This window comes from Anguilla anguilla, chromosome 19 (assembly GCF_013347855.1).
Source record: "Anguilla anguilla isolate fAngAng1 chromosome 19, fAngAng1.pri, whole genome shotgun sequence".
Lineage (NCBI taxonomy): Eukaryota > Metazoa > Chordata > Actinopteri > Anguilliformes > Anguillidae > Anguilla > Anguilla anguilla.
Window position 1 is genome coordinate 12413077 of NC_049219.1, and position 25591 is coordinate 12438667.

Here is a 25591-nt window from a genome sequence, read left to right on the forward strand (position 1 = left end):
AAGATTTTGTTCACTACTCATCACTACTAGTATCACTCAAGCAGTCAGGTATACATCTTGGGGTTATTGGAATGTAATGTATTATTTAAAATTTAAAAAATTTACTCGTTGTTTTCCTCCCAATTTGGAATGGCCATTATATCTAACAATTCATTTTTACTGAGTCTGTTCAGCAAGTTATGTTAGTCACAGCATTTTTATATTGCATTGGCCAATAATATATTGAAGATAAGTGACCTGTTCCAGTCTAGACTACACCTCTGCAATGAGAAGCTGGGAATTCTGACCCGGGAAGCAAATTGGCCTCTTTCAAGCAGCTATCCCACATTTCAGTGCTGGGCTGTGACTCTGGGACAGAGGGGTGGGGTCGGAACAAAAGTCAAGTCTCCACCTCTCAGCAGAGGGGCTGATACAGCTGCCAAAATATCCACAGGGCTAGAGATTATTTACAGCCAGTCACACAGAGAAGCGCTGTTCTCTGAGATTTTTTTTTTTTCCACGCTGAGACTGATAAGCGTCTGGAGTCCCCCCGCCCCCCCCCCCGCCCGCCTCCCCCCCCCCCCCCCCCGTCTACTCCTCGCCTCCCACTCTTGGCTCAGTCGGCGGAGTAAAGGATGATCACACTTCAGGGAGAGATCCTCACATTCCACACTGCACACTGTCTACGGCAAACCTGCCAGGCTCTGCGCCGATTGCCGAAATAAGGGAAGGGATCCTTTGATTGGGACGGTCGGGCGTGCACCCGCAGGCCGTGTGGAAATGGCCGAAACTGCGTTTCCTCACTGACGCTGTCCGTCCTGGCAGCCCTGTGGTCGCGGGCCCTCGCCCCCACCTGTGGTGATAACAGGTTCTGCCAGTGCGGCTCACCACACTCACGCCCTGGACGCGTGCTTTCCGTAGTGTGGCTGGGAGGTGGGGACCTACATCATCCTGCTGTAGCTGATTGCAGAGCCTGCGTATCAGAACCTGTGCCCTGTGGCCACGGTGAACGCCCAGCGTGTTGCGTGCCGTGTTGTCTGTGACTCAGGCCAGAGGCACAAGGCTTCAGTGTGCAGTTAAGCTGAACAGTTGTGAAACAGCACCGCACCACTGTGTAACTGAACACTTGAACAGAGACCTGGTTTCAGCCAGATCTGTCTCTGGAAAAAGCCATTTGAGTACTTCTGTAAGGAGGCAGCGATCAACTGACCGTAGCCCATTCACGTCAGCAGAAATGTCAATATTGTGAGAGTGATGTTAGAAGTGGACATTTTGGAAGTACAGTGTCAACTTGCATGAAGTTCGCTGAATATAAGGGTAGTCTTCTGGGCTGTCAGGTGTCCCACAAGTGACCTCACATTGTGTACGCTAACAGTGATCGACACTTTAAATGACAGTGACCTGTGGAAAACAGTAATACGCAGATAGCACTCCAGGGAGTGTGAATACTGGTGCCAGTGTTTGTGCAAGAGCCATTTTTTTTCTAAATGTTGATAAATTAGATCACGTCCCATGGCAACCTAGTCTCACCAAAACCGTTCTAGTTCTAGCACCTCCAAAGCCCCTGTAAAAATGATTTTCTCAGTGAAGCTGCTCCATGCAGCTCCCTTGCCTGAGTAAGCATTTGCAGTGCCTCAAAGCCGCAATCGGCTAAATGAATTTCCGGCAGTTAAAAAGACGACACTTCCCCAGGTCGTTTTTCCCCCGCTGTGTTTTGATTCGCTCGGATCGGGAAGCGGACAGGCAGTAATTTTCCGGGCAGTAAGCGTTTTTCCTGCTCCCTCTAGTTCACCTCGGAGTGAAACCACTTCAGGAAACTAGTATGAAATACCAGGAGCTGCACTATTGCCGTGCTGCTTAAGGGGGGATTTTGTGTGCATCCGAGTGTCTTGTTTAGTCTAATGAACCTCCAGCTTCTGTTCTGCCCCTGGGCCTGTGACTGTGGTTCATACTGGCTGCAAATTGCATATGCTTGAGAAGATGCTTTAGTTTGATTTGCTATGTTTTTCAAATGTGGAGGAGGAGCACTTGACTTGCATTTTAAATCCACTGTCTGTGTGTTTGGAGGGTGTGCTGTGCAACACTAGTTTTTAACCTTTTTAATGTTGGTACCCAAAGTAGACATTAGGACCTGTCAAATGCGCATTCTACCATAGCCTTGTGGGCGGACTCATTCCAGTACCCACCGCATACACTCCCATGACCCATTTTGGGTCCCGACCCATAGTTTAAGAAACACTGCTGTGCAATATGTGAAGCTATAACATTTTACATGGCTGGGATATGATGTCCATTTTGAAATAATAATTACTGCGAATCATCAGTCATCGCAGACATCGCTTTAGCAAGTCCCTGGCCTCAGATCAGTTTGTCCCAAAAGCAGTCCTTATCGGCGCCCCATAGACCGCACTTGTTGTAACAACACCGATTTCGATTTACTGAAGAACCCTGACATCTAGTGGTGGACTGACAAGAAAGGCAGCACAGGTCAATAAACAGGTAGAATAATTCTGCTTTTAATTTGATGTATGTAGAAAACACAAAACATTGCATTTTGAAAGTTAAATAACCATATATTCCACCTGCAATTCATTGTTTTATTGTCTTTTAGGTTGCATTAAAAACATATAAGCGGTGTATATATGCAGTTGTAGAGCAGTAAATCAGTAATTTAGGGTATTTTCTCCGTTTTCAGTTGCGATGTGTATATATTCAATGGAATTTTTGGCTAACATTTTCCAGCTGGGTATTTCACTGATTATTACACACACGTGTGGTCTCTTTAGAATGTGCCTCCTCGTGCACCGGGACGAGAGCGCTGTTGCTAGGGAACTTCAAACAATCATGCGTTTGTTTTACCTGACGTCGCTGTTGCTGCAGTGTTTTCACACCGGGAATTTCGTTATTTATTAGAAAATCATTATTTATCAGAAATTGTTTCATATAATGTAAGTACTGGAGGGGATCTCTTTGAAACGGCATCTCGCCATCTCGTATTTAAAGAAGTTAGTCGGCTAAGTTTGTTTGCTGGCTAATGTTACATTACAGCTAGCTAACAGAGTAGCTAATTTACCTGATCTGTGGTGATTTTATTCTGAACTGTAATTAAGGCTCATTAAATTATTTAATGTGCCATTAGTCTTTATTTCGTCGTGGGCTTTTGTCGTCCCCAAAAAATAGTTGCTATGAACTCTTTAGAACGCAATTTGAATTAATGATTACATACGAGAGGTAAACCGTTTTACTGAATCCCACTTGTGGAATGTTCGTATTGATTCTATGTAACTGTCATTGTGTTAAAGTAACGTTCGATTGGCTTATGAATGGTTAACTCACACCGATTTTGTACGTTTCCTGCTTTAAATACATGATACATTTAGATAGATTGTACTAAATTAGCGAGTGGAATTGCGCTTATTTTCTTGTTTTGAAATGCCAATTGCTTACTCTAGTAAAAATTAACGGAAGCTACGGTATCTATGGTGTTCGAGCTGTATTAATTATCTACACTTAATTACTAGCTTGAGAAACAAATGTGTAAGTATGTATAAGACGTGCACATGAATGATGCTTTTCAAGCTTATATTTACAGGAAATATTTTGGTTCTCACATTTAGGTGCCGTATAACGAATAAAAATTTGAATTTGTCAGTCTGTATAGTTAAATCATGTTTTTTTATTGTGTGTATGTGTGCGTGTGTGTGTTTGTGTGTGCATGCATATGCGTGTGCCTGTGCGTATGACGGCGATGGTCAGCGAGCTGTTTTAGCACTCTCTAGGGGAGGCTGCGATGTCGTCCCTTTCCCAAAGAGGGCGTCACAGCCCGGCTGCGAAGTGGGGGGCAGAGGGCCAGCCGTGTGCAGAGACGGAGCACCTGAAAGTTCCGCTGGGGCGCATTGATGTTGATCTGCTCCAGGCCAGGCTGGTCTGCGCTGGCCCGAGCCAGGCCCGTCGCAGCCCAGCAGCCCCTACCTTCACTCCCAGAACTCTCAGGGTGGAAAGAGAGCGCCCCCTTCAGGTGGAGATCCTGGTGAGTGTGTCCAGCTGAACGCTGCTGCCAGGCCTTGACATGTCCTGGACGGGTTCAAGTGCCTGGAATTGTGGGGGTGTGGGAAGTTTTTGGAATTTTTGTTTTTCCCAAACGCACATCTGGTAGGGATGCATGGTCGTCTGTGCCTGATGGTGAAGTCTGAGATGAGGACACTAGTGATTCCCAAAGTGCGGACTGGCTCCCACTGGTTAGTTGTGGGAGGAGTCAAGGAAGATAGGAAGATGACGTGAAAAAATAACAACGCACTGCACATATATAAAAAAAAACAACTTGCCGTTTGTAAGCGAGTGGGTTTGTCTGATGCTATCTGCTGAGCTAACTTAATGGTGGCATTAAAATGTTAAGTGTGTCTTCCGTGGCGCTCAGCCTGCTCTGAAGAAGAACCAGGAGCAGCGGCGGCCCGAGTACATCCACAGGAAGAACCGGGAAAGGCTGCTGAGCATGGGCTGGAAGCCCCCCTCCGCCTCTTGGCCTGTGGAGAAGCGGCCGTCCACAGTGCACCTGCCCGAGCTCCCGGACCACGTGAAGGAAAAGCAGGTTGGGTGCCACTGTCCGTCTTTCTCTGCTGTTTTAGATGATGCACTATTGAAATAATAACAATTCTCTTATTAGTATTGTGAAGGAGTGGCCCTTCACGAGCTTGTTAGTTGTTTAACTGATTGTATTGTTTAATTGTTAAATTGTTTAATTTAATTTAATTGATTTGATTTGTTAATTGGAGGCAATTGAAACCCAGCTGCAACTGATTGGCTCATTTAAATGGCAGTCAGTAGGGACAGAGGGAGAGAAGGTGGGCCATGATTATCGTTTGTACTGCTGGTGTTTTTAAAATAAATTATTCATCTTTTTAAGTCTTGTTTTACTCAGTTGTTTTTAAGCCTTTTTGCAGGTATTATTATTATTATTATTTCCTGTTTTTCATCCAGTGCATGCTGGTGTAGGCTCCGGGAATAAGCGAGTTAAATAATGGGTGGATGGATTGATGATTATTATTATTATTATTTATTCATCGGCACCATAAATTGCTGTTGTTTTGGGTGGCAGGTGCAGCTGAGCGGGCTGCATTCCCCCTCTCCGCCGAAAAAAAGGCCTCGCTCCAGGTCCTCGGCCGGCGCGACCCCGAGCCCGGCCCCCGGCGAGCCCGCGCCCAGCCCTCTGGTGTTCTCCACAGCGGAGCAGGCCATCAGGGCGCACGTCAGCGGGCCCCTGGACATCATCCGCACCGTCCGCAACAACCCCCGCATCGGCTTCTTCTACCTGAGCTCGGACGTGCCCGTCTCCTCCCCCAAATACGACGCCTTCAACCTCAAGTACGGGCCGGCTCTTCATCACTTTTTTTTCCACACTACACTACAATGTTTATCTGGAGCCATTCAGAAATCTCCCTCTTTTACATGCTGTCACTCATAGCATGTGGACGCAGGCTCTCGTGTATGTATGTAAGCATGTTGTGGTGTGGGGATGGCTGGTTTAAGCAGCCACACCTGCCCTGAGTCAAGCTAATTAGACCTGGCCAATTGGATAATTGGTTAAGAATTAGATAATTGGCCAGGCTAATTGGGCCCAGGAACAGGAGTGGCTGCACCTGTGCGTAGTGAGGTGATCACTGCGCACAGGTTAAATCTGCCATCCCCACTCACACGGGGAGCTTCGGTCATGACTGGGTTACATCTGCTCACTTTGGCTGTTACCATCTTGCCAAACCCTCGTGAAATAAATCTGGACTGTTTGGAAATCTTCTCCCTGTGTCTCTGTGCTGGAGGGCCCCAAGGAAAGCCACTTCGGTGGCCTGTGGCAGGCGTGTTTGCCACATGTATGTACATATGTTACAGATGCGTTACGAACCTTACAGCCTATGACTTCTTTTCCTCATTGGACAGAAGATTGGATAATGAATCGTTTCTGTTTGTCCATTGTCTTCAGTTCTGCAAGCCGCAGGCTGAGCTGTTTGGGATTAACACCTTTGTTTATTCTCGAGCAGGATCGTGGGCTACGAGAGCATCAACAAGGCGGACTACTACACCATCAGCCTGACGGGCGTGACGCACATCTGCCACGGCGAGGCGGAGCTGCTGACGCTGGAGCGCTGGCAGCACGAGTACCAGTGCCACCGGCGGCTCCAGTGCATCCCGCTCTTCGCCCGCTTCCGCCGCTGGAAGGCCTTCCGCGTGTGGCGCACCAACGTGCGCACCAAGAGCATGAGCAAGTGCAAGCAGCTGCTCCAGCGCAACCTGTTCGTCGTCAACCAGGTACGGGAAAGGCACCTTTACCCAGACACTGTTGCACACACTAGAGCACGGAAGCCGAAGAAAACATTCATAGAGGGGAAAATTTGGTCAACGTTAATGTGTGTTTCATTTCACCTCTGAAGTGTGTGTCTGTTGACTGTCTGCTTTCCTCAGTATTATGATATTGTGATATAGTTTAGCCAGCCAGGTCTGAAAAGGGTCTCAGCAAGTGTGCTTTATTTACGGCACTGACTCCTGTCTCTCTCCGATTACCCTGCTTTAGTCTCTGCGGCCGGCGCTGATCGACGTCCGTGAGATGTGCTACCGGATCAGTGACATGGGGCTGTGCCGCATTGAGGTGGGGCACACCTACACTCTGGAGGAGTTCAGGCAGGCGCAGTACCAGCAGCTGCAAGAGGTATGGCCCGCACACCCGCACACCTAGGAGGAGGTAACAGAACCTAGAGCTGTTCTCTGAAATAGTATGGGTGTGTGTGTGGCCTGCCAGCCTCTCTCTGAGTATGTGTGTAATCTGGCTGTGTGTGTGTGTGTGTGTATGTATGTAGTGCCTGCATGTGTGTGTGTGGCCTGCCAGCCTCTGTGAGTGTGTGTGTGTGTAATCTGGCTGTACTCTCTGCTGGCAGGTGTCTGCTCGCTTGAAGGAGTTCAGGGAGCTGGTGAAGGAGGTGGTGAGGAGCGCCTGTCGCACTGCTCTGCTGGAGGCAGGCTTCATCCCAGACTCCTGCACTTATGACTCTGAGGCCCCAGGTACATGCACAGGACAGGTGCTCAGCAATATGACGCCTGGGTTAGGATTTGTACCGATGTTCTAAATCCTTGCTTATGTCCCCCCCCCATCACCTTTCTGCTGGTCTGCAGGGGACGAGCAGGAGATGGAGCTGCTGTACAAGGAAGCGCCCGAGAAGATGGGCTACACCGAGCAAGCCATCAAGAGGAACCACTGCAAGAGGCTGACCTGGTGGGCGTTCGCTTTCTCAGGCCACGCCCACGGGTCCTCACAATGAGGAGGCGCTCGCACCCGTATGGCTTTATGCCCACAGCCGTTCTACTGTGTTTGTAAATATAATAGGGTGGATAGATGAAATTCTTTCTCAAGTAGCTGAGAAGTTATTGGGGGGAGACGTGTATTGTGTGTTGGCATTGATGGTATTGCTAATGGTATCATAGTATGGGAATTGCTTGCAGTCAGTGAGATCAGACCTGCCTTCTCCAGCGTTTGTGATGTCGGAAGTTCCTGTCGCCTGCAGCTTCATCCGGCTTGCTGACTTCATGATTGTGAACACGATGCACATCCTGGTTGTGAACTCCATCAGCACACTGCTCAACGTCCTGAATGATCAGGTCCAGTGCACCCCTTCAAAGGAGGTCATCCAGTGCTGGGACGTCCCGGAGGAAAACTCAGAGAAGAAGGTGTGTAAATAGTCTACTGGGTTCTCCCTGAACGTGCTGGGCAGATGCACCTGGTTAGATGGGTTTGGGCCCTGGAGTCTGCAGCAAAGGGCTGCACAGTTACCTGTAATTAAGGATGGGTCCCATTGAGATGTATGCCTCTCCTCCATGCTTGAGTTGTGCTCATACTTTACCCTGCTGGTTCAGAGCGCCAGTGCTGCCCCGTCCATGTTCGTGACACAGCTGATGCTGGACACCTACGCCCTCTCATACGAGCCGTCATTGGACCAATTTCAGGTGGGTAACAACACCGAAGTCTTGTCGGTAACAGGTTCATATTGGGTACTGGCATACAACTAACATAACTTTATTTGGAAAATAAACCACCAAAAAATACATAAGTAATAATACATAAATAATTTTCATGCATGGACCACTCCCCGTAACACGAGAGAAGTTTATTTTAAAATCTTTTCAAATTGAAAATTTTTTCGTGGTTGCAATAAAAAGGGTTTTGACAGGTGCATTGTGGGTGCTTTTTTCTCTTCTGCTCTGTGTGTTGTCATGGGCAGACCTGCATTGCTGAAATCATCCAGTGCTTCCAGGACACGGTGCTGGGTCTAGACCCCTTAGTGCCCGACGCCTTCTTCCACGCCTTCACCCAGCCAATAATATACAACAAGGTGCTGGACTTCTTTACCCCTGCATCAGTAATCTACTGTAGGCCTGGATGTCAGGCGGTAACAGAGCAGAATTGGCTGTACTGAGCATGTGCAAAACACGATTGTGATTGTAGGTGGAGGAGAAGACGTGTGGCGATGGGCCCAGCATGGAGGCGATCCTGGAGGAAGACAAGCACCTGCACACCATCATCCAGAACATAACGGTAATGGCTATTAGCCTGACTGCGGTGATTATTTAACCAAAGCAGCACAGCCCTTGAAGCCTACAATGGCATGTAGCTGGTGGACACGGTGATATTACCTGCTGTGATCCTAACACTTAAATTACATTTAGCAGACGCTCTTTACCATCATGTGTGCTTGTAATGTGTGCCAGATACCTCCAGATACTTCAGGCTCAGTTGGGGTGTTAACACCGTTGCCTTCTCACCGTCTCCAGGAAGTCCTGGAGTTTGCTTTTGATGCAGCGGACATGTACGCCGAGACCTTCGAGAGATTCCGCATCTACTACAAGGAGAACGAGAGCCTGGATCTCTACAGTCTCAGAGAGCAGGAGCACGGTACTGCTCGCTCATCATCTGCATGGTGCAGGAGTGTTGTTGCCCCTGCTCCTTTCTGGCTGTTTTAATAACATCGTTATTCCAGTTCCAGTGTTTTCCAGGCTGTCATGCAGACTACATTTCTCCACTCTTTTTTTACTGCCCTGCCTGGCCCTTTTGCTGAATAATGATCCTTGTTTTATGCTGCCCAAAAAGATGTGGCCTTCTTTGGGGAGCAGCTGGAGAGGTACCACTGTGAGCACAAAGAGGCCCTGGCCATTATACAGAAGAGGCAGATTGGCCTGCTGCTCATCGACTCCACTCAGCTGAAGGCCAAGCTCATCCCATCCCCATTACGCTGCTTAGAGGTGAGAGAGAGAGGGTACAGCAGTATTATAGTCATTATGTATATCACATTTCATCAGGACGTATAACTGTTACACCACCCTCTGTTGCTTGCAGACCATCAATGACATGCTGCCAACTTTGGCCAAGAAGATGATGGATGACATCATTGCCGAAGCCCAGAAGGCTCGGTATAAACTGGTTTCCACCCCCTCGGCAACCGCAGAGTTCGTCCAGTCCTTGGATTTCCTGGAGGAGATCACAGATCGGGTAAGAGCAGGGCATCCTGGATCCCAGCAGCCATCTTGGTTTATATTAATTAACAGCAGCTTACTTTAGCTTACTTTAGCTGTACGATCCTTCGGTTCAGCTGGTCATGAAGCAGTTCAAGTGACATCCACAGGAGGGTGAACAGACAGTCATAATGCAAACCACATATAAATCTCCCAAGTACAGAAATGATCGGGACAGCAGTGCATGTCTGGCAGCACAGATGCCAGTCATGCTTGTAGAAGTGACAATGACAGGATGCAAATAAAGAAGCTCTTTAAATGTAGACTGTAGACTAGTAAAAGTTGGTCTATGATTAAGTTCTAAAACTAGAGACCGAACAAAGACTGGAGATTCTGGAGCTCATTAGCGCTATTGTTTGTTAGCGTACTTACGGTTCTGTCTCCCTCACTGCGTTCCTGGCTGTCAGATTGAGGTACTGGACAAGCAGACGGAGACGGTGTCGCAGATGTTCGAGCTGATCGAGCACTACCACGTCCCCACGCCGCCCGAGGACATGGCCACCTACGCCACCCTGAGGCCGTCCATCACGCGCGTGCGCAACGCCATCGACAAGGCCGTGGGCGAGAAGGACGGCAACATCAACAAGTTCTGCCAGCACCTGCAGCAGGACATCACAGAGCTCAACAAGGAAGTGAAGAGGGTCAAGGAGCAGGCACAGGTAACTCAACGACAAACGCCGTCTCCATTAGCAGTGCATAGCTCGGTTCCTCCCAGGCTCCTCCTGAAACCAGCGCTCTCTCCCCTTCCAGAACAGGCTGATCTTGGACATCGGTGCGGAGAGGGAGAAGGTGAAGACGCTGCTGCAGGGGATCCAGGTCTCCATCAACGACCTGCAAGCTCAGGCCCTCCAGTTCAAGACTTACCAGAAGAACTTCAAGGTACTTCACCTTAGAGATCAGCAAACGGTTTATTCATGTCAAGGCTTTTTGCTACACTTGAGCTCTCATCAGATGCAGTATTGTGCTCACTGTTCACTGTTCAGTGCCTGTTCTGTGATCTCTCACAGATCATTTTCAGAATGAGGTCAGATCAGAATGATCAGACCATTATTTTCACTGAATATAGAATATTCACTGAATATAGCTCTTCCCCACCAGTGCCACCATCATGCAACATCATAGAATGGATGACATTTTTGTAGAGTTAAACTGCGAGATTCTGTATATACACAATATCGAGGGGACTTTATTTTAATTATTATTAGTGATATGTGTGGTCTTGCGTGCTATCTGCGTGTGATTTGCAGAGACCTGTGGAGTACATGGTTTGCACGGTTTGCTCTCCCCTGCAGGTGGAGGTGACGAAGTACGAAGCTCTGGAGGAGCTGAGCGCGGAGGTGAAGCTGAAGCAGCTCCTCTGGGACTCCATGGAGGAGTGGGAGAGCTTGCAGGCAGGCTGGATGGAGGTAAAGGGCGATTACATTCATTAGACACTGAATCTATTCAAATTAATTATTATAAAGACAAAGCACAGCAACAAACAATGGAATGGCAACAACTACCAGGGTAACAGAGCTTTGATAGCATTCAAAATTGAATTTGGTCGCTAGGGTTACCAAGTTAATGTCTGTGTTACCAATATGCTCTTAGAGTTTCCTCTAAGTGAGAATTATGAATAGAAACTTCAATCATTTGATTGAAATAAGCCTGTTAACTGTACCCTATTTTTTGGAAATAAATGTATAATTGAAAAATGTTACTTTGATTTCATTGCATCATTAATAAAGTACAGTATGTTACCCACAGTTGTATTGAAATGGCCTGGGAAGTTTCATATTGGCACGGTGATGTTTCTGTTTCCAGAGCATGTTTGAGGAGCTGGATCCGGAGGACCTGAACGCCCAGGTGATGAGGTTTGTGAAGTGCGTGACGCAGCTGGAGAAGGGCCTGCCGCCCAACAGTGTGGTGCCCAAGCTGAAGGAGCAGGTGGAGAGCATGAGAGCCAAGGTCAGTCAGCGCCAGAAGGGTGCATCAGAGCCTAGGTAACGTTAGCATGAACCTTCACATATACTGACAGCCTTGTACATTAACTTTGGAGTCACCCAAAGGTCCATTGGCATGTTGAACAGTCTAAACCTAATCTAATCCTAAACAAACTTGAGAGAACATAACATTACTACACTTACCTGTCGCTGTATGTCTGTGTGTGTGTGTGCGCGCGTGTGTTTGTGTGGGGCAGCTGCCAGTAATCTCTGACCTGAGGAACCCGGCCCTGAAGCCTCGGCACTGGGACATGCTGGAGCGGGTGGTCAATGCCAGCCTGGTGGAGGAGCCCCTCACGCTGGCCGCCCTGCAGGAGCTCAACATCTTCAGCTTCGACGCAGAGATCCAGGAAGTGAGTCCGTCCCTTTTACAAACGCAGACAGACAACGGGGTCTACACGTTCATGTCAGGTGGAAGTCCGGGTCTTCCGATTGGCTGATCGTTTGTGTTTTGACGTCCTAAGGTGTCTGGCCAAGCTTCGGGAGAGGCGTCGCTGGAGTCCATCCTGAAAAAGGTGAGACAGGAAGGAAGGAACACTCTGGCCGTTAAACAGTCTGTGTGGCTTCCGTCTGCATAAGAGGTCACAGATGCAGGGTACAGCAAGAAAGAGGTTGTGTGTTATATTCCATGATAGACTGGACTGGTGAAACCAGAGTTGACCTAATACCTGAAAGAGTAGACACCTGGTCTTTTTCCTTTTTCTAATCTTATACATTTAGAAGTGAAAGCAGCAGATCTGCTAAATGGCTGAGGTGCTCAGTAAAATCATGCTTCTGGACCATTCTGTTAGAAAGTCTGTCCTCTGATTCCCTGGTTTAGGTGGAGGACTCATGGAAGACCACAGAGTTTGTGGTGCTCTCCCATCGGGAGTCCAAGGACGTGTTCATCCTCGGGGGCACGGACGAGATTCAGGTGAGCCCTGTGACTGCGCCGCAGAGTCCTCTGGCCCGCGTCTGCAGCAGCAGCAGCACCGCCAAACCGAGCGCTCAGTGCCAGCGGGCGGGAGAACACGGGGCGTGGCCGTTCCTCACGCGCGTCCGTGTGCCCTGCGCAGGTCCTCCTGGACGACAGCACCATCAACGTGTCGACCGTGGCGTCCTCGCGCTACGTGGGTCCCATCAAGTCTCGAGTGTCCGACTGGCAGAAGCAGCTGGGCCTCTTCAATCACACTCTGGTGAGAGAGAGAGAGAGAGAGGAGCAGAGTTTTCTGACTCAACAGCATTTACACAAAAACCGACCCTGACCTGCTCCGTGTACAGAAGGTGGCCTTTAACCAGAATTGCACGGGTTCCCGCCTCTCCTCAGGACGAGTGGCTGACGTGCCAGCGGAACTGGCTCTACCTGGAGAGCATCTTCAGCGCCCCGGACATCCAGAGGCAGCTGCCGGCCGAGGCCAAAATGTTCCTGCAGGTGGACAAGTCCTGGAAGGAGATCATGAGGAAGGTGCACCGCCTGCCCAACGCCCTGCGGGCCGCCACTAAGCCAGGTGGGGGCAGCACTGAGCACGCACACAGGACCTGGGGGCAGTGCAGACGGGCAGCTGCTAAGCCAATGGGTCATGTAATGATGTAACTGTCCTGGATAAATTAAACTCTTCTGTAGGCTTGCAGCTATGTCTTTGAGTCTTACAAATGTGATGTGGGAGTAGGCAACACAGGTGTTAAGGTCAATTTATGAAAATCACTAAATAACTCACCAAGAAGCAGTTTACAATGTGTCAATTGAACATGTGGGTTTAAGGTGTCAGCTGACCACTGACCTTTGAACCAAATTCTTTTGAATGCAAAGATGCAATTTTGTCAGTTTATTTCTGTTTGATTTTTGTCAGGTCTGTTGGAAGTCTTCCAGAACAACAATGCTTTATTGGACCAGATACAGAAATGCCTAGAGGCGTATTTGGAGTCCAAGAGGGTCATCTTTCCCAGGTCAGTCCATAAGGTCTTGGCCCAAATTATTTCAGAGAGATGCAGAAAGATCAGGATTTTTCAATAATATGATCTCATGATTTGGACATCTTCCTGAAGGTACGGTGAATGTTAGTGAGTGCACTACTCGGGAATAACTTGCCGTGTGGGTTCCCAGGTTCTACTTCCTGTCAAACGACGAGCTGCTGGAGATCCTGGCCCAGACCCGGAACCCGCAGGCCGTGCAGCCTCACCTGCGCAAGTGCTTTGACGCCATCGCCCGCCTGGAGTTCGCCCTGCTGCCCCCCCAGCCCGCCGGCCCCCAGGGGGCCCCCCCTGAGGGAGAGGCAGAGAAGGTCTACAGCAACGACATCCTGGCCATGGTGTCCCCCGAGGCCGAGAGGGTCTGTTTGTCCTGCCTGCTCGTCTGCTGGCATCTTACCTGCATAGAATACATAACACCCAAATAAGCACTGTGGAATGCATTGTCAGACTCACTGAAATACTACAGGCTGCTTATAGCGCCTGTTTTTAAGGATGTATGAGATGTTAATATGCTTGTATCATAAGGGTTTATAATGCATGTATGCTACCTAAAGTTCTTGAAAGCCGGCTCAAAAGGGCCATAACAAAGGAGTCGAACACACAATGGGATTGATTACAAATGGGTTTATTAAAGTATCAAAATGCAAATTGCAAAGTTAAGAAAAAAGTAGTTGGTAGGACACTGTTCTCAATGCTCTCTCAAAGCTACAAAAAAACTCTCCATGCTCCAAAGGGTACTAAAAGATTACTTTGCCACAAAAGTTCCAAAAAGTCCAGAACTGGAACCTGTAAGCAACTCACCAATAGTAACATCAATAGATTTACTTTCAAACTAAAGTCCCAAAAGTCTAAAAAGTTCTAATGAGAACTATATTGCATTGATGGGTAGTGACTACAGGTGATTGCACAATCAACCGTGGGGAAGGAGAGTAGTTTTAGAGAGCTAGATTTGGACTTTGGCAAGGAGACACTCGTACTTTAACTTTAATCAGGATGTCAGTTTAACGTCCTGTTTTTACACCGGGCGCAGGTGGGCCTGGGGAAAGGCCTGAAGGCTCGTGGGAATGTGGAGGACTGGCTGGGCAAGGTGGAGGAAGCCATGTTCTCCTCCCTGAGACGTCTCACCAAGGCCTCCATTGCCGACTACCAGAACAAGCCCAGGGTGGAGTGGGTGGTGGCGGGTCACCCTTCCCAGGTACAGCCCTGCATTGACGTTGACACGTGTAGCCATTTTAATTTTAGCAGCGAGAGAGGCTGTGAGGATTGCACGAGTGATCGCCCTGGTGTGGTTTCCCCCCCGCCCAGGTCGTGCTCACTGTTTCCCAGCTGATGTGGTGCCGCGACATGGACAACTGTCTGGAAGGAGACCACGACCACTTTGAAGCGTTGCAGGAATTTGAAGTCATCAATGTTGAGGTACAGTACAGACGCACAACCGTAGATGACAGTAGGGCCTCGGCCAATGGAGTAATCCAGTGTCCTTTTTCCCCCCCCATAAAATCTTTCTCTCACCTTTTAAATGTTTCTGGCATGGCTACCAGGACATTAGGACAGGGTGTCTTCACGCTCCTGTCCCTGATTCCCATTCCCGCCTTCCGGTGTTAAATTCCTATTCCTCTCTCGGTTTGAGTCTTCCTGTTTCTGTGTTTGACTCGGTGCGTTTGTGCCCTCGTCTCCTGCCTGCGTCACGCTCGGGGACTTCAGAGACTGAACAACCTGGCTGCGCTGGTGCGCGGGCAACTTCCCAGCCTGCACCGCAACATCATCACCGCGCTCATCACCGTGGACGTGCACGCCCGCGACATCGTCACCGACCTCGTCAAGCAGAAGGTGCTTCATCTCGCTGCTCCGCCATCACAATGAGGGCGATACCAGTCAAGCGGGCCTGTGCCATCAGTGTGGCCCCAGAGGATTATGGGAACACGCCGGTTGAATGTGTCCCATGTGTTTGTGGTTGCTGCTCCAGGTGGATTCAGGCAGTAACTTTGAGTGGCAGAGACAGCTGCGGTATTACTGGGACATGGATTTGGACAACTGTGTGGCCAGGATGGCACTGTCCCAGTACATCTACGGCTATGAGTACCTGGGCGCCTGTCCCAGACTTGTCATCACGCCCCTCACTGTAAGGCTTTTATCTCTTATTTCTGCCTGTCAGTCACCGGGAGATGTGATTATATTCATACGACTCCTCGTTTTCTCTTGTGCGCAGATTTTTCCCAGATGCCAAGTGTAATTTTCTCTCATGCTGGGGAATTTATAAAAATGATGCAATGATATGAATGTGTTTTTTGTAAGTACACGCGCTTGTGTGTGCATGGCAGTGTGTGTGCATGGTTGGGCGATTTCCCATCAAATTAGTATTGCGCCTGGATTAATTGTGTGGATCTGGGCATTTTACAATTAAATTTCTTGTATGTATATACTTCATGCTAGAGGGAGGGATTAATGATGGCCCCTAAACTGGATTAGTCATGTGGCCTTGATCTCTTCCCGGGGCAGGACCGCTGCTACCTGTGCCTCATGGGGGCGCTGCAGCTGGACCTGGGGGGAGCCCCTGCCGGGCCGGCAGGAACGGGCAAGACCGAGACCACCAAGGATCTGGCCAAGGCGCTGGCCATTCAGTGCGTGGTCTTCAACTGCTCCGACGGGCTGGACTACAAGGTTGGGCTGCCTCTGACGTGCTGGTTCCTGCTGTTTGGAGCCGTCTTCTGTATCTTGCCCATTTTCTTTCGCCATTTCACTTTCTGTTTTTTTATTTTGACCAGGCATTTCAACTAGCGCATTACATTGTCTCAAGCGTTTCCAGATAACTGTAGTATTTCATACCTGGTACCAGTGTATTTTCCCTTCTTTGTACTTTTTAAAGTATCCTGTGTGGTTCTTGGAACTGCACACACAACTCTAAATGGGATCCAGTAGCGGCTTTGTGGTAGAATCACCATAACGTGAACGCTTTCAGATGATGGGTCGGTTCTTCAGTGGTCTGGCTCAGTCGGGGGCGTGGTGCTGCTTTGACGAGTTCAACCGCATTGATATCGAGGTGCTGTCCGTCATCGCCCAGCAGCTCATCACCATCCGCAACGCCAAGGCCGCCAAGGTACCCCGCCGCCGCGCCCTCGCTCCTTTCACACGCTCAGCCGTGATGCGTTCTGCTTTTTTATCCTGGAATTCCACAGCTGAGCTTTTTTGTGTTGGTTTACATGAGGTCGCTTGGGTTTTATTACCCGAGCCAAACGCACTAGGAGTTTGCTGATTAAAACGTTCCTTCCTGAAAGCTTGTGGGCGTGGTGTGGTGTGTCTGATCCAGATGAGCAGGTTCATGTTCGAGGGCCAGGAGATAAAGCTGGTCATGACCTGCGCTGCCTTCATCACCATGAACCCCGGATACGCCGGCCGCACCGAGCTGCCCGACAACCTGAAGGCCCTTTTCAGGCCCATCGCCATGATGGTGCCCAACTACGCCCTGATCGCTGAGGTCAGACTGCTAAGCTGGGCTTTTAACAGAGGGTTCTAGAACAAATCCCCCAGTGCTCCTGTAGCCTTCTGCAAGCTTTTTAACCTATATTTCTTCAGTAAATAGTAGATCTGTAGGTGGTGGTATTCTCTTTCCTATTTATTTTTGTTCTTGGCCTTATTTGAGTCAGAGATGCACGATACTTCAGTGTCAGTAAACCGGACATGATGTCCTGTAACCTTCAGGCGCTTTTGTTGTTCAGCTTGTTCAGCCTTGTTCCTCCTCCTTGTGCCCAGGTCATCCTGTACTCAGAGGGCTTTGAGTCCAGTAAGACTCTGGCCCGGAAGATGACCCAAATGTACAAGCTGTGCAGCGAGCAGCTCTCCCAGCAGGACCACTATGACTTTGGCATGCGGGCCGTTAAGTCTGTGCTCGTCATGGCTGGGTGAGTTCAATCAGAGAGGCTGAAAGGCAGGGCCTCTGGCCTGACGTCTTATGAAGGCCCAAGATGTGTTCTAATGTTGAAGAGGTACCACCAGAAACAAAGTCTTCTGCAGGTCACAGTTGTTTCTTAGAAAAATAATTCCAGTGTATATGAGGGAAATAAAGGCTATTTTGTCTTTAGCTAGCTTTCATGAAGGGTATTGTTACTTGATTTCTTCAGTACATCAGTACTATTTCAGTACTTCAGTGCTAACTACTATGTAGTCTTTCATAGCAGAGTAACCTCTAATGTTGTTTCAGGTCCCTGAAGAGAGAGAACCCACACCTGTCTGAAGACGTGGTCCTCATCCGTGCGCTGCGAGACTCAAACCTGCCCAAGTTCCTTACAGACGACGCTGTCCTCTTTGGGTAATAACCGCTTTAGTGGTGCTGAGATAGTGAAACGGGTCAGCCCAATGCAGATTAATTTCATAATATAACCAGGTAATAATTAGATAAGGGATAGTTTTATGTAGACTATGGTCGGTTTATGGTCTGGAATTACATTACATTACATTACAGGCATTTGGCAGACGCTCTTATCCAGAGCGACGTACAACAAAGTGTATAACCATAACCAGGAACAAGTATGACGAAACCTCTAGAGAGAAGTACCGTTCCAAGTGCAGGGAACAACCGCATAATTCAACTTGGACCCTGGTGGTTAAACTGATTAACACTAACAACGAGAACGGCAACAACGCAATCTATGGAAAAATAAAAATAAATAAAAATACAAGTAGTCGTTAAGACTGGCGCATCAACTAAGTCACCTATTAAACAGCTGCCTAGTTACAACCCTAAGTTTAGTCATTTACAGGGGGGGAAGGGAGGGATGGGGAGAGGTGCAGCCTGAAGAGGTGGGTCTTCAGTCGTCGTTTGAAATGGGTCACAGTCTCAGAATTAAATAGCTTTGCTCACGAAGATCACATAGTTGAGGGCTTAGATCTTAGACTCTATGGTAAATGAAAATGGAATGGAGCCCAGCCTGCCCTGATTAATGATGATGACCTCACGCCCTCCAGGGGCATCCTGTCGGACCTGTTCCCGGGCGTCTCCATCCCGGAGCACGACTACGGCGTCCTGCAGTCCACCATCGAGGAGGCGCTGGTGAAGCGGCGCCTGCAGCCGCTGCCCAGCATCACGCACAAGGTGATCCAGCTGTACGAGACCATGATCGTGCGCCACGGCGTCATGCTGGTGGGCCCCACGGGCGGCGGCAAGACCACCGTCTACACCGTCCTGGCCGACGCCCTGGAGGAGCTGCACCGCCTGGGCCACCAGAACCCCTTCTACCAGCCGGTCAAGACCTACGTGCTCAACCCCAAGTCGGTGACCATGGGCGAGCTGTACGGCGAGGAGAACCCGCTGACCATGGAGTGGCGGGACGGCCTGATGGCGCTGAGCGTGCGCGCGGGCGTCAACGACACCACCGACGACCACAAGTGGGTGGTCAGCGACGGGCCCGTGGACGCCCTGTGGATCGAGAACATGAACACCGTGCTGGACGACAACAAGATGCTGTGTCTGGCCAACAGCGAGAGGATCAAGCTCACTCCCTCCATCCACATGGTGTTTGAGGTGAGGGAGGGAGGCAGAGGGGGAGGGTCACAATGTTCACATAAAAATAACAACTGATAAGATTTTACAAATTATTTAACATGTTTCTGACTGGAGGTGTGTGCGAGCGTAGATATGATGATACTGTATATCACTGAATGATGGTGATTATTGGAATTGGAGTCATTGGATGTGAGCTGGCCTCTATTTTGATTGCGTCTCCAGTGCCTGTACTTAGGATTTGACCCTGCAACACTTTGGTTTTTTCTGTCCACTCCACCATATTCCAGCCTTATGGCATGTAAAATATCTTTATGAAGTTGCACACCTATTTTTCTCCTCCCTGTTAACTCCAGGTCCAGGATTTGGCAGTTGCTTCTCCAGCCACGGTCAGTCGTTGTGGGATGGTCTATATCGACTCCAGTGAACTCAAGTGGATGCCGTATGTTCAGACCTGGATCAAGGGATTGCCAGAGAATGTAATGTCACTTTATTCTGAATGTCTCTCTAAAGATACTGTGTGTGGGTGGGGGGCAGGGTTTGTAAGTTGCTTAAAAAATCGAACTACTAAGTGTGTATAAAATCACAAACTGGTTGTCGGAGTAAGTTGGTTCCAGTTAAGATTGAAGCAGGGGACAGGTGGATGCACTAAAGACAGGGAAAGAGACAGAGCTAGCAAGCGAGGTACAATGTTAGCCATCTGAAACCATGACAGTCAGGTGAGGTTTTGTTTCATTTGGAGATTTAGCAGTAGGCTGCAGTTTTTCCCTTGATAGCAGATATGACTTCGCCCATCTTGTGTGTGCAGCTGACCGAGGACATGCAGACCTACCTGCTGGGCCTGTTTGAGCGGTACGTGGAGGCAGGCCTGAAGTTTGTGAGTAAGAACTGCGTCCAGGCCATGGGGCAGGTGGACATCAGCAAGGTGACCACCCTGTGCTGCCTGCTGGAGGCTCTGCTGCTAGGCCCAGGAGGACCTAACCTCAGACTGGTAGGAGACCTCCAGCACCTAGCTACTGTACGCTCAGTCCTGTGTTCAAAATGAGCCCATGTCCATGCTAAGCGCCGTGTGATAAACCACACTACACTGCGTCACACACCAAGAGAGGTTCCATGTTCTACACGGTGTGTTTTCCAAGGATGTAAACTTGCACATTCACACTTTCTTTGCACATAAACTTGAATTGAGTCCTTCCTGTCGTATGATCTGGTGCGTTTTTAGTCATAAGTGAGTATGACTGTTAGTGCAGTCTTTGTTGCCTTGGCTTTTGTTGTTCACTTAGGCTCTGATCGTTTGTCTCTGTGTCCTGCCCAGGGTCTGAATAAGCTGAACAGTGTCCTGTGCCAGACCTTTGTGTTCTGCTATCTGTGGGCAGTGGGCGGGAACCTGACTGACAGTTGCTGGGATGATTTTGACAACTTCATCAGGCAGCAGTTTGAGGACAACAACGACGCCATGGTAGGAGGAGGCTGACAGAAACCATTGTATCCCTACCAACAAACTCTCTGCGATTCAGTCTTACTTCCCATACTTGTCTGTCTCAGAAAATATTTTCAACAGTGTCATATAAACAAAGAATGTTGCCTCTAACCCACTCCATTAGGGATGTGTCACAATATTTCAGTAGTGGCGTACATGTCCATTGTTAAGGTACGTTAAGTTAATTTGTACCCGTTATTCGCACACTTTGTTTGACTGAGCAACGACGTGTGTGTGTGTGTGTGTGTGTGTGTGTGTGTGTGTGTGTGTGTGTGTGTCCACAGCTGCCCAGCACAGGGGACCTGTGGAGTGTGTACATGGACTTCTCTCTCAACCGCCTGGAGCCCTGGGAGAAGGTGATCCCCTCCTTCCAGTACAACAGCGAGATTCCCTTTTTCGAGATGCTGGTGCCCACCACGGACACGGTGCGCTACGGCTACCTGATGGAGAAGCTGCTGTCCGTGCGTCACTCCGTCCTCTTCACCGGGCTCACCGGCGTGGGGAAGGTACGGTCGCCGCAGCGACGGCTGGGAACGTTACAATTCATTACTTTTTTAGTTACACACAGACTTGCCGTAAAACTATAAAGCCAAATAAAACTGTAGTGGCTATACTAGTGTCTTGCTGTGGTATGTGCCAAATAAACGAATGACGTTCTTTTGAAACTGTTAATTGTTTTTTATTTATTTATTTTTTTTATACACATTAGAGGGCCACGTTACCCCCTGTTACTGGGTTAACCGTGTATTTTTGTCATTATAATAAAACGAAAAAAGAAAATCAGGATTTCTGTCTGCGTTTTTAGGTATGTGTAATGAGATTGTTCAGACCTGTTTGTGCTGACATGTAAGCCTTTGACAGACACAGAGGGCAGTTGTTGCAGTCCAGGCGTGAGTGTGAACGTGCTTTTGGTGGCGGTCTCCTCCCTCAGTCAGTAGTGGCTCGTGGACTGCTGAACAGAATCCAGGAGAAGGCCGGGTACATCCCCATCTACATCAACTTCTCCGCCCAGACCTCCTCCGCTCGGACACAGGAGATGATCGAGTCCAAGCTGGAGAAGAAGAGGAAGAACGTGCTGGGTGAGAGGGGAGAGAGAACCTTCTCATATGGGCGTCCTCTGCAAGGGACCTGAATGAATGTCTGGCAGGCTGTGTTATTTGATACACCTGTCTGTTTTAACTGAGTGGGTGTGTGGCAGGCGTGAGATGATTGGCTCAGGGCTAATGGCTGTTGACCCCAGGGGCGCCCACCGGGAAGAAACTGGTGGTGTTCGTGGACGACCTCAACATGCCCAAACTGGACAGCTACGGCTCCCAGCCTCCCATAGAGCTCCTGCGGCAGTTCCAGGACTTCCGCGGCTTCTACGACAGGGAGAAGTTCTACTGGAAGGCCATTCAGGTTATCCCCACCGGCGCTGCGTATCCCTGCCAAAGCTCAGACAACGCAAGGCTGCCAGTGCCAGCACTGTTAATATCCCAGTATTTCTTAGCCAGTGCACTCGCAGTAATGCGTTATTCTCGTTATTCATTATCGCCTCTCCGTCCTTGCTCATTTCCTCTCTCCCCCTCCCGGCCCGCAGGATATGACGATCGCCGCAGCCTGTGCCCCCCCGGGCGGCGGCCGCAACCCCGTCACGCCGCGCTTCCTGCGCCACTTCAGCATGCTGTGCCTGCCCACGCCCTCCGAGCACAGCCTCAAGCAGATCTTCAAGGTCAGACCCCCCCCCCCGCCTGCATGCAGAGCTCGCTCTGTCTTTATCGCAACATTGGCTCTTATCTTAGCGTCTAACAAGTGTGTGTGTGTGTGTGTGTGTGTGTGTGTGTGCATTCTCAGTTTAGGAATTCATTCGGTTCAGGAAATGAATTAAATCCAAATTGAAAAATTGTTTTTTTTTTTTTTTTTTTTTGTTTTTTTTGTTTTTTTTGTTTTTTTTGAGTTGACGAACTGAGTTGGTCCCAGCCGGCCCCTCCCTCCTCCTCCCCCCTCCCCAGGCCATCCTGTGCGGGTTCCTGGCGGACTTCCCTGTGGCGGTGAAGCAGACGGCGGACAACATCGTGGAGGCGGCGGTGGAGATGTACCACCGCATGAGCGTGGACCTGCTGCCCACGCCCGCCAAGTCCCACTACGTCTTCAACCTGCGGGACCTCTCCAAGTGTGTGCAGGGTGAGGGGCAGACACGCCCGCACCGTACAGGCATGCTGGGGAAAACGCAGCCAGTGGGTACAGGGGGGCGAACAGGATTGTTCATTTTTACAGCATCAGGTATAAAAGCATGCTGTGTCTGTGACTCCCGGCTTGTACACACTCCATCAGGGATTTTACAGGAATGTTGGTTAGGGCTGAACCAGACTGCACACAGTCGGGTACCCAGGGGATTTGTGAAGACCCCACAGCCTCTACATGCCGACCCCTCCACTGCCTTTTCCCCCTGTCCCGTGCTCTGGGGCTGATGTGGGACCCCTGTCCTGCCCTGACCCTCCCCAGGGATGCTGCAGTGTGACTCCAGCAGTGTGCGGGACCAGACCCAGATCTTCCGCCTCTTCTGTCACGAGTGCCAGAGGGTTTTCCACGACCGGCTCATCAACAACGAAGACAAGACCTACTTCAACACCATGGTCGCAGAGATGGCCAGTAAGCTCCCTCTGCGCCCTGGACTCTGCTCCAGCACCACCGTTTATTCACAGCTCACACTTTTATTTTGCTGGTATTTACATCGCCACATGACCTCTTTCCTACCAGGCAAACATTTTGGGATTAACCTGGAGCCCAGTTACTTTGTGACCCAGCCCATCATCTTTGGGGATTTCATTAAGGTGAGACGGTGTAAAATCTTCAGGAGTTTAAACGTATGATAGTGAAAAGATATGCAGCCAGCTAAGTGTACTGTTGTCATTGAGTTAGTATGGCTGTTGATTTATAACCTCATATTCAGGCATTAAACACGGTCAGATTAATATGCGCTGTGCTCTAGGCAGGTTTACAGCAACAACAGGGAGAATGTGCAGCTGTGTGAGAAGCACTGGGTTTAATTTAGGAACACTGTACTGCCTGTTTCTAAATGAACGTGCTATACATCTTCACACAACGCCTGTGCATCCTCAGAGTAAATGCATTTTTCACTGTGGGAATTCCAGATGGGGCAAGACATGGCAGACCGCGTATATGAAGACCTGAAGGACATAGAGAAGATTCGCTCTGTTCTGCAGGAGTACTTAGACGATTACAACATGACGAACTCCAAGGAGACCAAGCTGGTGTTTTTCCAAGATGCCATTGAGCATGTCTCAAGGTTACTGTGCAGGGACTAATGAACTGAGAAGCCTGTTTAATCGATCGAGTTTTCATTTTGAAATATGCTAATATGTGCAGCATGAAAATACTTTAGTTTCCTTTGAAAAAAAACTGCTTTTCCAATTTGTATTGCCCAGTTTGTTCATGCACATTTTTTTAGGCAGTATTACCTTACCGACTGCACAAACAAATAATTGATTTCTCCAAAAAGACTTAATTGGTTGGGATTTCCTCATGGTGGTGGGATGAAAGAGCCTGTCCGTCTCCGCAGGATCGCCCGCATGATTCGCCAGGAGCGGGGCAACGCCCTGCTGGTGGGCGTGGGCGGCACGGGCAAGCAGTCCCTGACCCGGCTGGCGGCCCACATGTGCGGCTACCGCTGCTTCCAGATCGAGCTCTGCCGCGGCTACAACTACGTCAGCTTCCACGAGGACCTGCGCAAGCTGTGCAAGATGGCCGGCGTGGAGGGCAAGGACACCGTCTTCCTCTTCACCGACACCCAGGTGTGGCGTTACTGCCGTCCACTGTGTCCCTAGTGCCTTTAAGAGCTGCAGAGGGTCCATCTCACCAGAACTGCATCCATTATCCTAACCAATCTCTACATCATTTTAGCCACAGCTGCCTTTCCCAGGAAATCCCCTCACACATTAAGAAATGCTGTCCTTTTCAAATATTTTTATTAAATTTGTATATTTTGCCTAGCATGTTGAGGTGAAGTGGCATTTGACATCTTGTTCCACTTAGCAAATGAGTACATTTAAAGGTGGTCATTCGTGTCAGTGGGTGAATGACATTGCACGTGCTGTATTGACGCTTTTGTCAGATTGTAGTGGAAGAGTTCTTGGAGGACATAAACAACATGCTGAACTCAGGGGAGGTGCCCAACCTTTTTGAGAAGGACGAGCTGGAGCAGGTGCTGGCAGCCACCCGTCCCAAAGCCAAGGAAGCTGGCATCGCCGAGGGCAACCGCGATGAGGTGATCTTGGCTTACTATTACTTTGGGAACGTTCGCAGTCCTGGTCTTCAGTTGGGCTGGTTGTTTCATGATGAGTTCAGAACCAGCCAGGAGCCAAGTCAAGAGGGTAGCTCTTGACTTGGCTCTTGTCTTTGGAGTACCCTTATTATCAGTATATTGCATCCAGAATTACATTTTTTACAAATGGAAAGCAGGGAAAGTCTAAGCTGCATGTATAGGGTCTTTGGATTTTTAATATTTCAATAGAATTATGCATATTCTGCATTGGATGCTTGAATTGTGTGTGTGTGCGTGTGCAGGTGTTCCAGTTCTTCATCTCTCGCGTGCGTGAGAAGCTGCACATCGTGCTGTGCATGAGCCCCGTGGGAGACGCCTTCAGAGCTCGCTGCAGAATGTTCCCCTCGCTGGTCAACTGCTGCACCATCGACTGGTTCGTCCAGGTCGGGCCCCTCCTCCACAGCCTCAGCGTCCCTTCGGCTCCCCCTCTCTTCTTAATGCGTAGCTCTGAACTTCACTTCCCATCGCCATTTACCTGACCCCTGACCCCTGACCCCTGACTCCCCTTTCCGTCCCCCTCCAGTGGCCCCGGGAGGCCCTGCACTCGGTCTCCCAGTTCTTCTTCCAGAACGTGGAGCTGGGGAGCGAGGAGATGAAGGAGCGCTTCTCGGAGATGTGCGTGGAGATCCACGTGAGCGTTGAAGAGCTGGCCGAGCGGTTCTACTCGGAGCTGCGGCGTCGCTACTACACCACGCCCACCTCCTACCTGGAGCTCATCAACCTCTACCTGTCCATGCTGGAGGGCAAGAGGCAGGAGCTGGTGGCGGTCAGCAGGCTTTTTTTTTTTTTTTTACTGGAGTTCTGATCTTACTTTGACTTTTACAGGAAGT

General features: G+C 49.4%; 1 protein-coding gene across 5 annotated transcripts in view; it reads left to right on the top strand.

Moving 5' to 3' along the window:
- dnah6 (dynein, axonemal, heavy chain 6) overlaps window positions 1-25591 on the top strand; it is a 64148-nt gene that overhangs the window by 23438 nt on the left and 15119 nt on the right. For 3 of the 5 annotated variants that reach the window (XR_004763642.1, XR_004763643.1, XM_035401852.1), the window contains 50 exons: window positions 3736-4009; window positions 4397-4567; window positions 5075-5340; window positions 6012-6279; window positions 6542-6676; window positions 6903-7026; window positions 7138-7237; window positions 7527-7689; window positions 7876-7965; window positions 8241-8351; window positions 8465-8554; window positions 8791-8911; window positions 9107-9258; window positions 9353-9505; window positions 9936-10187; window positions 10279-10407; window positions 10821-10934; window positions 11332-11475; window positions 11708-11863; window positions 11975-12025; window positions 12331-12423; window positions 12566-12685; window positions 12817-12997; window positions 13340-13436; window positions 13594-13819; window positions 14491-14655; window positions 14766-14876; window positions 15165-15290; window positions 15427-15582; window positions 15960-16121; window positions 16420-16557; window positions 16768-16935; window positions 17211-17359; window positions 17659-17766; window positions 18423-18978; window positions 19314-19436; window positions 19766-19948; window positions 20273-20416; window positions 20722-20943; window positions 21369-21516; window positions 21678-21835; window positions 22017-22148; window positions 22429-22600; window positions 22922-23068; window positions 23177-23250; window positions 23572-23726; window positions 24000-24231; window positions 24552-24704; window positions 25004-25144; window positions 25285-25527. Coding sequence is in view for 3 of the 5 variants with exons in the window: in XM_035401852.1 (XP_035257743.1) it covers window positions 3770-4009; window positions 4397-4567; window positions 5075-5340; window positions 6012-6279; window positions 6542-6676; window positions 6903-7026; window positions 7138-7237; window positions 7527-7689; window positions 7876-7965; window positions 8241-8351; window positions 8465-8554; window positions 8791-8911; window positions 9107-9258; window positions 9353-9505; window positions 9936-10187; window positions 10279-10407; window positions 10821-10934; window positions 11332-11475; window positions 11708-11863; window positions 11975-12025; window positions 12331-12423; window positions 12566-12685; window positions 12817-12997; window positions 13340-13436; window positions 13594-13819; window positions 14491-14655; window positions 14766-14876; window positions 15165-15290; window positions 15427-15582; window positions 15960-16121; window positions 16420-16557; window positions 16768-16935; window positions 17211-17359; window positions 17659-17766; window positions 18423-18978; window positions 19314-19436; window positions 19766-19948; window positions 20273-20416; window positions 20722-20943; window positions 21369-21516; window positions 21678-21835; window positions 22017-22148; window positions 22429-22600; window positions 22922-23068; window positions 23177-23250; window positions 23572-23726; window positions 24000-24231; window positions 24552-24704; window positions 25004-25144; window positions 25285-25527 (8013 nt within the window). In the remaining 2 variants the exon portion in view is untranslated. Of the gene's footprint in view, window positions 1-2688; window positions 2928-3193; window positions 3211-3735; window positions 4010-4396; window positions 4568-5074; window positions 5341-6011; window positions 6280-6541; window positions 6677-6902; window positions 7027-7137; window positions 7238-7526; window positions 7690-7875; window positions 7966-8240; window positions 8352-8464; window positions 8555-8790; window positions 8912-9106; window positions 9259-9352; window positions 9506-9935; window positions 10188-10278; window positions 10408-10820; window positions 10935-11331; window positions 11476-11707; window positions 11864-11974; window positions 12026-12330; window positions 12424-12565; window positions 12686-12816; window positions 12998-13339; window positions 13437-13593; window positions 13820-14490; window positions 14656-14765; window positions 14877-15164; window positions 15291-15426; window positions 15583-15959; window positions 16122-16419; window positions 16558-16767; window positions 16936-17210; window positions 17360-17658; window positions 17767-18422; window positions 18979-19313; window positions 19437-19765; window positions 19949-20272; window positions 20417-20721; window positions 20944-21368; window positions 21517-21677; window positions 21836-22016; window positions 22149-22428; window positions 22601-22921; window positions 23069-23176; window positions 23251-23571; window positions 23727-23999; window positions 24232-24551; window positions 24705-25003; window positions 25145-25284; window positions 25528-25591 lie in introns of those variants that run through there. The other 2 variants (XM_035401853.1, XM_035401854.1) reach the window with 2 other exon arrangements.